The sequence below is a fragment of the Berghia stephanieae genome, chromosome 9, assembly GCF_034508935.2.
Source record: "Berghia stephanieae isolate SIO BIC M18660-M18661 chromosome 9, UCSD_Bste_1.3, whole genome shotgun sequence".
Classification (NCBI taxonomy): Eukaryota; Metazoa; Mollusca; class Gastropoda; order Nudibranchia; family Aeolidiidae; genus Berghia; species Berghia stephanieae.
The window spans coordinates 16,088,367-16,099,772 of NC_088368.1; the positions used below are offsets into that span (position 1 = coordinate 16,088,367).

General features: G+C 36.4%; 1 protein-coding gene across 2 annotated transcripts in view; it reads left to right on the forward strand.

Moving 5' to 3' along the window:
• LOC144979771 (Golgi-associated plant pathogenesis-related protein 1-like) overlaps positions 1-11,406 on the forward strand; it is a 28,363-nt gene that overhangs the window by 4,455 nt on the left and 12,502 nt on the right. For both annotated transcript variants that reach the window (XM_078926843.1, XM_078926844.1), the window contains exon 4: positions 2,622-2,654. In XM_078926843.1, the coding sequence (XP_078782969.1) occupies positions 2,622-2,654 (33 nt within the window). The remainder of the gene's footprint in view (positions 1-2,621; positions 2,655-11,406) is intronic.

Below are 11,406 nucleotides of genomic sequence, written 5' to 3' on the forward strand. Positions count from 1 at the left end.
ACACTTCATAGAACAACCCTGACAAAAAAGCTAAAGTAAGTATCGTATTCGTTCATATCATAGTGCAGTGCAACCATTTATTAAAATCAGTCGCTTCCTCTGGCGGGCAAAGATAAAATGCCGTTTTTTACAATTATTTGGTTTCCTTTAGGATTAATGATATCATTAAGAGATGAAGACTCTAAACCTGCCGAAAAGGAAAAGTCTGAAGTGTTTTGTTTTTTTTATATTCCGAATTTCTTTCGAAGATAAGATATGTTTTGCAAATTGGGGCTTGTTTTAATCTATTGATAATGTTTTGGGTTGTTTTGGGTTTTTTAAAATAAATTTGCTTTGGGTTTGTTTGTTTTGTTTTGTATGGGGAGGGGGTGGATGTTGTTTTTTTGTTTGTTTGTTTTGTTTTGGTTTTGGTTTTAGTTTTTTTTTTTTTGTTTTTTTGTTGTTTTGTTGGGTTTGTATTTTTTTTTTTTTTGGGGGGGGGGGGGTTGGTGGGGGGGGGGGGGGGGGGAGGCGGGAGTGTTTCATATTTATTTCTATTTTGTTTTCATTTGTTTTGTTTTTTTGGGGGGGGGGGTTTCTTTCTTTGAGACGAGGGCGTTGGTCTTCTTTTTTTTTTAGGGGAGGGGGGAAGCAAAACCAAAAATGTGCGGGTATATTTCAGTGTGTGGCAGCCCTGCTATCAAATCCTACAGCTACTGAGTCGAACTAATAACGATATAAAATGACCTTTTGCAACGCGGCCGAAGCACCATTTTAAGGTCCCATTCCGAAATTGACAGACATTTTTAATGATTAGTCTTTCTGAGCGTCGAGCTGATCTGTGTTTTTAAAAAAAAAAGAATAACCAGTTTCTCAGGAAGTACTAAACTTGACCTGGCAATACTTTAGCCAGGTGTTTATCCCCCTGCACTGCACTACGATAATCCCTTCCGTTTATAATTCAACTCGTTGTGATCATTATGTGTTGTACATGATAGTAGTACAAATTCATTTGCAATAGGACATTTTATGCGTGGGGGGGGGAGGAGGAGTTAATGGTCTCTTTTATGAGTTATTGTTGTTGTTGTTGGCGTTGTTATTATTTTCATCCTTATTTATTTTTGCTTTTTGTCGCGGGGGTGGGGGGGGGGGTTGTTTTTTGGGGGTTTTTTTGCTAGATTGATATCAAAATTAATGTTTATTGGTTTTTGTTTATTTTGAACGGTTTTAATTTTTATTTTTTTATTTTTTTTTGTTTGTTTGTTTGTTTGTTTTCATTTTGTTTGTTTTGATGTTTGTTTCGAATTATCTATTTTTAGTTAAACAGTTTCGTTCTTGCTTTTATTTGTAATTTTTACTTTTAATTAACTTTATATATTTATCTTAACTATAAAATACTTGATTAAACTTGATTCCAATTATCATGTTTATACATTTAGTTTAGGCATAAATAATTATGGTTAAATTTGGCGACTGAAAATCAAGGGATGTTACTTTGTATATGACTGATAAAATTGTAAATTATTATTGAGTTGCTTCCCTTACATCCTATCGTTTGAACCTTCGAGCCAACACTGTTAACTGCGATATTAAATTGTATGAGACGTGTTTATAACGCCAAGAGTACACAAGTCATAGTCATTATATTTTAATGATTTTAGTCGTGTTCTACTGTAAAGGATATATATATATATATATATATATATATATATATATATATATATATATATATATATATATATATATGTGTGTGTGTGTGTGTGTGTGTGTGTGTGTGTCTGGGTTTGAAAGTTTAACAATGGCATCGGGGAAAAAAAAAGTTCTATGAGATGTTGAACTTATTTTCAGTGAAACGAATTTTAGTTATTTATTTATCTTTTTATCAAAATTCTTTTTGTTCAATTATTTATTCATTTATCTAGATATCACCTTCTTTGTTTTTGTTTTAGTTAAACAGGTTTTCACAGTAAATATTCGGTTTCTCTGTAACGGTTTTTTGATACGTTATTTCGTATGAATATTGTTTGTTTGTTTTTCTTCCGGTTTCTTTTTCATGACTGTGTTATTTTTTTGTTTGTTTTGTTTTGATTTTGTTTGGTTTTTTGTTTTTGCATTGTTGGTTTTTTTTTTGGTTTTTTTTTGGTCATATTTTAGGCTGTTTTTATTGGGTTTGTTTGTTTTTTGTTGTTGTTGTTTGTCTGTTTTTGTTGTTGGTTTTTTTTTGTTTGTTTTGTTTTTGTTTTACTTTTGACTTGAGATATCGTTTTTAAAACAATAATAAAACAATTCCACATAGGTAGGTACATTATGTGGTCCATTTTCCACATCGATAACCTTAAGGTTCATCAAGTTCATATCGTTGACGCCAGTGTTGCCATTGTCATTACCATAAAACGTCTTCCTTATGAACAATAAGAGTAAATAATAATAACTATATACCCCATTCATATATATATATATATATATATATATATACATATATATATATATATATATATATATATATATATATATACTACCATCCAACCATCATCATCACCATATCACCAACAACTATTACTACAGCAGCAGAATTACTGCTCCTACTACTACCACCATAAACTGTATAATAATATTTTTCCACACCATTCATTTTTTGACAGGAAATGAAGTTAAAGATGGACAAAGACGGAGGCGTAAGTATTAGACTAATGTCATGTTTGCTTTGGGGGGGGGGGGGAGTGTCGGGGGGTGGTATTGAGTTGGGGGGGGGGGCTAGATGGTCGAGTGAATAAGACCTTGCACTTCCAGCTCTTCGACCAAGATTTGAGTCTACTTGTCGTAGTCTTTTTTTAAGGCAAGAAAATGATTCCCTATTTCTTACTTTTAAGGCGCTACGCTACGGCTTACCCCTGAGTTATGTTGTCTTTGTGGTCAACATTTGGTATTGGTATTAAAATGCAGGCCTGCCTACTTGATTTTCATAAAATTCGTAGTTAACAGGAAAAGAAAAATAGAAGCCACAATGACATACAATATAATATATTATAACTTAACCATTTTCATTATGACTAACAGGTCATTAGAGTCTAAAACGGTCATTCTTCGGCATTCAACTTTCATTTTTTAGAAATTTTATCGGGAAAAAGATGCCCACGTTGTTCTGCTGTTTTGAGTCGATGAATTTGTAATTCTGTGAATTTTTCGTAGTAGTTGGAGGTCTGAAAATAGCTAAATTGTCAATCTTGTCATCGGGAGATACTAAGTGTCTGGTCTTTATCATTCTAAATACACGAAGTCACCTTTGACCTTGAAATGGCGAACTTTTCACTTGAGCCATTTTGATAACTCTATCCAATAGATAACGAAAGCAGCTCTTGGCCTCGTTTAAGCACATCACTACGCTCTTCAACTTCTTGAGAGTGCATTTGTCATAAACTCTCAACCCCCACCGCCCCTGGAAAAGGAATTATTTTTAATAAAAAATAACACCGAAAGAGCAAAAGAAAGAAGATTTTAAAAAACCCTACTTACTGCAGGAAAGTTATCGGGCGTATATTATGTGTGCATGTGTGTGTGTGTGTGTGTGTGTGTGTGTGTGTGTGTGTGTGATATTTATACATGATTATTGATATACGCTTAGAGCTATATCCCGTTGTTGGCTTGCCAATAAATAATGATGTGCATTTGATTGAAGCCCGTCGTAATATAATGATATATATCAATGCAAATCATTATCATGTATAATTGACAACCGTTAGTTTCTGGCCTTATATCAACATCGATTCATTCATGAAAGTCCTGGTACCTACTATTGATTTTGGCAAGCGGTGCCCATCCATCCGTCCAGCCTGCTCACCTCCCAAGATAAACATCATCAATCGTACCGACTTACAGTCGTGGCACGGTAATCCGAACTCATCCTCATTCCAAAATAAGAGCAGTTGTTGCCTAATTGTCGAAAACTCCGGATTGGCAAATCATTATCTATAAAAGATTAAGTACCTACATTGTAAATGATGAATGTTGTTGTTGGCTTTAGACCAGTTGTAAAGCGCTTTGAGCACTTTAGTGGATATTGCTCTTCCATAAAACTCGTGTGTGTGTGTGTGTGTGTGTATGTGTGTGTATATGTGTGTGCGGGGGGGGGGGGGGGGGTGTATTGGCTCGTATAAGAGCCATGAGAATGGTTATAACATTGACATTGAAATCATTCCAAGCTGACAAGGAGCATAAATTGCCTTGAATAAGGGAGCTCACTCGTGGAAAATCATCGGACATTATATCAACTCAATTCAGTTCAAATGTTTCTTTTTAAGCAAATGCCAATAAAAAAAACATGCATCAACATAGGATTTCCAATTAACAAATCAAAACGTTTCTGAAGTTCACGGTTTTAAATGTGGTCTACGATTTGACTGTATAAATAGGGCAGTAAACTCGTGACGTCACTCCTTCTACTCTTCCGGTTCCAAACTCCTTAAAAGTGGATGTGAAACCAGCCCTTCCTAGGAGTACTTATAAATACGTTATATTGAATCATGAGGTGGCATAACTATTTTAGCAACAGGGTGTATAGGCAGATTTATAAGATTAAGTAATGTAAAAGAGCGAGGATAGATGATCTTTATTGGCGACCAGTATATAATTAGACTAGATTTAGACTAAATAAGATGCCATCAATCTGAACCCAAAAGATCAATTACACAAGGTATGTATCCACTCCTCCGGAAGAGTGGTTTTACACTTCCAATGAAATTGGAACCAGTTTTTTGGGGGGTTTTTTAATATCACAATTTTCTTCCCTATTCACCTTGAAGAAGGGAATTTACTCCTGGAAAGTAAGCGGACATTTTATCATTGCTGAAGTTAACCGTTTTGACTGGGGTCTACGACGTGACTGTATAGAGAATAATAATTGTGATTCTGCGGGTTTAGTGGTTTGATTGATGGCTTTGATTGCGTCATGTTAGGCAGGCTGAGGAGAGCTTGTAAATTATAAATGACAGTCGCAAAATGTGCAAATACATATTATAGATGTAATTAGCTAATAATACCCTACTTGTTTGCTGAACGAAGTTTTTTTTCTTTACCATTTTGACAGTTCATGACACAGATACACTAATATACGATTCTTATAATCTTGCTTTTTTGAATTCCGGGCTTGCGAGTGCGCGTTGGGAACAAAGTTCGGATTCCAAAACGCAAGAGTGTAAGAAATATTTTATCCTACCCTTCAACCGATTCCAATTTCGTTATATCTAAATAAAAGGAAATGTTCAAAAACACTTAAATAATAATCATCATCATTGCCTTTTTCACCCTGGGTCAGGGTATAGGCCACAGACAAACAGTTTCCATCCTTCTCTATCCTGAGCTAACTTTTTAATCTCATTCCAGGTCTTACCACTTCTCTGTATATCAGCTTCTTTATTCTTCCTACTTAAATAATAGTTCTTTTTAAAGAATCTGCTTTTTAGTGAAATTTAACGATTTATATTCTGCCGTCACGAATTATTGTTGTAAACATGATGTTATTTCGCGTTACTATTTAGGGAGAAGGGTGGAATAAGAGTTATTTTAATGAGTTTTAAAAGGGACCTGCTGATGTCAATGGTCTCCTGTCAAGATCGAGAATTAATTCTCCTCTTTAGTCGCTTTTCAATTTGTTTTCATTACTTCATAGTCCTGATAAAATTTTAAATCGCTCTCTTGACCACGACGTTCTTGTACAAAAAAAAAAATTCGCCAGGTACAATTGAAAGGCATTTTGTTTATCATTTTCAAATATGCGTTTCATGTCAATGTAAAAAGATATAGCTTCTTGTTCCTGTTGTATTTGTCTTTCGTGTGCCACTCTACGAACATCTTAGACGCTGACATACAATTTACAAAATGGTTTCGATTGATGATTTTTGTTAAACTTGTGTCCATTTTTTTGTAAAAAAGATAAAAATAAAAAAAGAAACGTCTATTCCAAACAAAAACGTTTTGATGTTCATAAACTCAAAATGTAATTGTCTCTGTGGCAAAAATTTTAATAATCTGGGCACTTTGTAAGCTCCAAGTCATTCTGTGAGGTAAGCCTTTACAATCACACTATGTCAAACAATCCATTCTTTTTAAATTTGAGGATTGTGGTCACATAATTGTTTTGCTCGTACAGCCATTGGGGTCCCGATAGCTCAGTTGGTAAGCACTCGTTTCACACGCAAAGGGACGAGATCGATCCGGGTGCAGTCGAGATTTTTTTTCTGTCCTTTTACCGCAGTGATGGGTAGCTGGTTGGCGAAAGTACTTGCAATCCCTAGCGTCCTATCAAAAGGGTAGCAAGGACTTGCTATTGCCCGTTTCACGCTATAGAAACCGGGATAAACTCCGACTCCATGGGCGTAATTGCTCTGAAGGATTACAGAATTACTTGCAAATCTAAATATTGTAAAACTATTGTTACAGATACGAGTTACTTACAAACCAATCTTAAATTAAGGGTAATTCAATCACCCGTTGACTCAAATGATTAATTATAAAATTTGCCATGGCGTAATGATTGGTCATTTGATGTTGGAAATCGCCATAATAGGGAATGAGATTAGCGGAAGAGTAGCGTCCCTTGATTGGACGTCATCCATAGTCTGTGACGTCACCGGCGGAAAAGTTATTAGAGAGAGAACGTCATGTTGGTTGTGCGCATGCGTCGCTCGTCACCGTCTCTCGGTGACGTCACAGACTATGGGTGACGTCCAATCAAGGGACGCTCTTCTTCCGTTAATCTCATTCCCTATATGACTGCCCTGTTGCCAGATTCATTTGCGCGCACCTGAAGACTTTATTACATTTACCAATTTTGATCGTTGATGGCGCATATGATCCGTCTCGATCTATGTCAATGTCCACAATACAACCGTACGCTAATGGAGATAAAATACCTGTTCGTAAAAGCCTGTATTTCCCCGCAAATATCGCGGGTTCTCCACTAGTATAAATAAATTATTATAAAAAAAAATTTAATAAAAAATAAATAGATAAATAAATAATTTCTTTTTTTAAATTGAGCTCAAAGCACTTTACAAGGGGTCCTTGACCAACAGCAACACGTAACATGTAGAACGAGACAGAATAATGCCTGTTAGGCGATATTACAATTTTTTTCGTCAGAGATAACGCTGTTAATGGTCAGGTACTCATTTTACACCTGAGTACGGTGAGAGAATATGAGTAAAGAGTCTTTTCCAAGGACTCAACTATGCGCCCGAGCGAGGCTCGAACCCAGGACCTTTCTATCCGAAAGCGAGTGTCATACCACAAGACCACATAGCAGTACAAACTTAAAGAATAATTGCTTCTGATGATTGTCAGAACCGTGGGTTCAATAAGGTTTTTATCTACACTATCAATAGCTCACCCAATTTAATTTCATACTGTATATTTAAAAAATATAAATAAATAGATAAGTAAATAAATAAAGTAATAGATGAACAAATATATGTCAACTTTTATATAGTATACTTCCATGTTTTCTCCATTGTTCAATGATCCCCACAATATTTTCTTAATTCTGCCATCAGGCCAAACTAAACCATTTTATTTCATACAGTACATATCGCCTGTCAGGCCTGTTAACTCACCACAGTGATACCGATCACGTTATCGATTTTTTTTTACTACCCTATAATATACCTTCTGCACTATTTCACAGGGAAGCGACTGGGATTATATTTAGTGAAAGTGGAAATGAACGGAAATACGGAAGGGGGGCGAAAGTGAGGGGAGTGAAGTGAGCATGTCATCTTTATAAATAGCTCAGATAGTCTGCTGACCTTACTTGACCTAATCCACCAATTTGACCTACTGTACTTTACAAGCCTACCTCATAGTGTCAGGTCAGGACGGTGACTCGGGTCGCAAGTTTTAAGTCTTTAAATTCAAGCCTTGAAAATCAAAATGTTTGTAATCCTGATCTTGTTTACACCATCTGTTGACACGATTTGCCAGTTGCCTTTTGGCTGTGGATGAGACAAAACTGTCAGTTTGGATTTTATCAGCCAAATTTACATTTTCATTTATAGTTGGGTATAAACCAATATTCGACTTGTAGAAGTAACAAATATTTAACGGAATTGCTTTTCAATCGCTGATTTGTTTTGGTTTTAGATTATACGACCTATTATTTGAAGTTGCTGAAACGAATTTATAATTTGGCCCGAGATAGTTTTCTCCTGTAATCATTTTTTGCTCTTGATGACAACAAACGGCTGTCAAATATTGAGGTGTGAGGTGTGTGTGTGTGTGTGTGTGTGTGTGTGTGTGTGCGAGTGTGTGTGTGTGTGTGTGTGTGTTTGTGTTTGTGTGAATGTGTGTGAGAAATGTCGCCGGTCGTTATACTAGGCTATGTTCGTGAGTGTGTTTTATTTACGCAAAGTAGGATATTGAAACAGACAGTCACACAATCATGCACACACACACACACACACATACTTCACGACAACACAATGGTAGTGTTTGGACTGCTGCTATAACCAATTGTGTCGCGGGAGGAAAAAAGAAGAGATAAAAACAAGTTATTTGAGTAGCTAGCAAAAGTTTTAGGTTTGTTAAGTGTGAATAAAGTGTTTAGATCTCTCAACGGTTTCGCGATTGGATAGGATACCGATCCTACTTTTAGAAAAAGCTTTTGTTACGCTGACAAATAGAACACATTTCAGCTACACGCGCGTTTTGTTTTGTACCAATTTCGGGAGTGCTTTTCCATTTAGATTTCAGTGATTTTTTTCCACCTATTTCATAATGGGATGTATCAAAGTAAGTCGTGATTTTTATCTTTATATTTATAAGACGCTGCTTGCTCAATATTTATCTTGTGAAAGATTTCTTTAAAAATTTAAATTTCAGATTTAAAAAATATGTAATTATATATATATATACATGTGTATAGCGTATTTTCAACGATTCACCACCATACTCAAAGCGCTCCACAATGCAGTATTTATTGTAACCCCAGCAAGGTCATATGAAATTGAATTTTAATTTCACTCTGTACAAGTCGCCTGTTAGGCTTCCTTTCTGTACAGCCTGTAGCCAGGAACCAATCTAAGATCTACATCTGGTTGGGACAAGGCGTGTAAGTGCTTCACAAGGCAAACGTTCTGCAATGATTCTTCACCATCTAATCACTGACCGCGCTAAACATTGCTTGAATTCGAGAGAAGACAAGAGCCGTTAGCTGAGCCGTTGATCCTGCTGGTCATTATTCATCTGGTCATAGCTGTTGACCTAAATGTTTTCATCAAGTGAGCAGTAACTTGTTAAATGACAATGAGTAATAGCAACGTAGGTATTGTTTCCTTGGGCAAGGCACTTTAAATGTATTTCACCACACAACTTATGTGTGAATGAGAGGTCTGTGTGTCTAGCAGTTAGTATTGTCTCCTAAAATATTCCAAACGTTTTAAAAGCTAGAGCTTTATATATGGCGAAATATCAACAAAACATGCTCTAAGCGCTTTACAGGGGGTTCCTAGCCAACAGAAACACTTAACATGAAGGGCGAGGCATAACGCATTTTTTTCGGACAGAGACTACGCTGTTAATGGCCATGTACTCATTTTACACCTCCTGAGAACAGTAAGAGATTCTGAGTAAAAAGCCTTTTCCAACGACTCAACTATGCGCCGCTCGGGACTCGGAACCCAGGACCTTCGGTCGTGTCTCGTCCTACATATAATAATTTTCCAGATGGCTAGGGACCCCTTGTATAGCGCTTTGAGCGCATAAGTGGATATTGCGCTATATAAATGCCCATATTGGTTTTTTTTTCAAAACTGCCCCAAACCAACAGCAATGCGCAGCATATCGAATCCAGACATGACGGCTGTAAGGATATTATTTCCCTGACAGAGACAACACTGTTATTTGTCATGATGACCTCGTGTTACACATGAATAGAGTGAGATTAATGGGATTTAGGAAATATTTCTAAGGGCCCAACAGTTCAAAGATATCATATTGAGAAATCAAGGAGCATGCACTGGTGTAAGATAAAGATATTTAAAAAGTGTGCATGAAACAGTGCCAGACAAAGCAAGAAAGGAATAATGCATGAAAAAAAAATTCCCCCCAAAAATCAATCAAATTTGGGGTTAAATATTTTTTTTTTTTTGGGAAAAGAAAAAAAATCGAAAGGAGAAGAAAAAGGAAAAAAAAAAAAAAGAAGATTGGGGGAAACACCATAAATGTAGAGATTTCCACGAATTTGCCAGCTCAATGTGATTCACTATTATTCGTTTATTCCACAAGCAGGTCATATAATTATGGAATCAAACAGTATACAGTCCAAGTTGCCTGTTAGGCGTTTTGTTTTTGTTTTGTTTTGACTAGCGCTCTTGCAAATTGCCGGGTAATCATTCAGTCGAGTAGGAGAATAAGTATAATGTAACTTAGCCATGGGACACGAAGCGGGGGACGGAGTTTTGCCATCATTGTCACCAACACAATTACTAACCACGCTCAATATCGCTAGATTTATTACAAGACGGAACACTGTACCACTGAACCTCCGCCAATTCTTATACATTCCAACAGTTTTCAGTGCCCTTCAGTCATGTGCATTGTTTGGATGAAGGAAGTGTTGTCATTACTAAGACGGTACCGAGTCCAGGCGTAGCTTTCGTAAACTTATAGCCTGACACTAGGCGTAGCCTTCGTAAACTCATAGCCTGACACTAGCCAGAAAAATACATCACATTACAAGACAGGATCGTTTGATTCCTTGAGCACTACTAACGTCAACTCTTAATGTTACTTTGGTGACCCTCGTCTTCTTCTAATGTGACGTAATTTTTATGGAAGTGTCAGGCTATTGGTTAACGAAGGCTGCAGTACAGCTAGGTGGCCTTGAGCAAGTCACTTCGCCCTAGCTTGATTTTTGTGGGGTTTTTTGCTGCTGCACTGGGTTATTCTTGTCTTCTCTTGGCATAGATCCTTTAAAAAAAATCCCGTTGAGAGTGGATAAATGGAATTTTAATCTATTCATTTTCTCTTTATCATTTTATTTTGTTTTATCTTTTTAACCAGTTATCTGTCGTACTCTGGAAAGACAGGTATTTAAAAATTTGGCCAGAAAACTCGTTCTTCAAATATCGATCGATTTAAATGACCCTCATATTGGAGAGAAGAAAACTCTCAAACCTGGGATTTTAAGGAAGACCTCGCGAGGTCCCAGGTTTGAGAGTTTCTGCCAAGATGAGGGTTATTTAAATCAATTGATATTTAGAGGACGAGTTTTCTGGCCAACTTTTTAAGTCCGTGTTTTTTCCACAGTAGATAACTGGTTTTAAAAAAAAGGTTGTTGCCCAATGCGTTGTGTTCTGGGATCCAAGAGAACTATTGTATTACGCGTATTATTTACTTTTTATCATCGCCACCCAAGGTTACGTCGAGCAAGCAAAC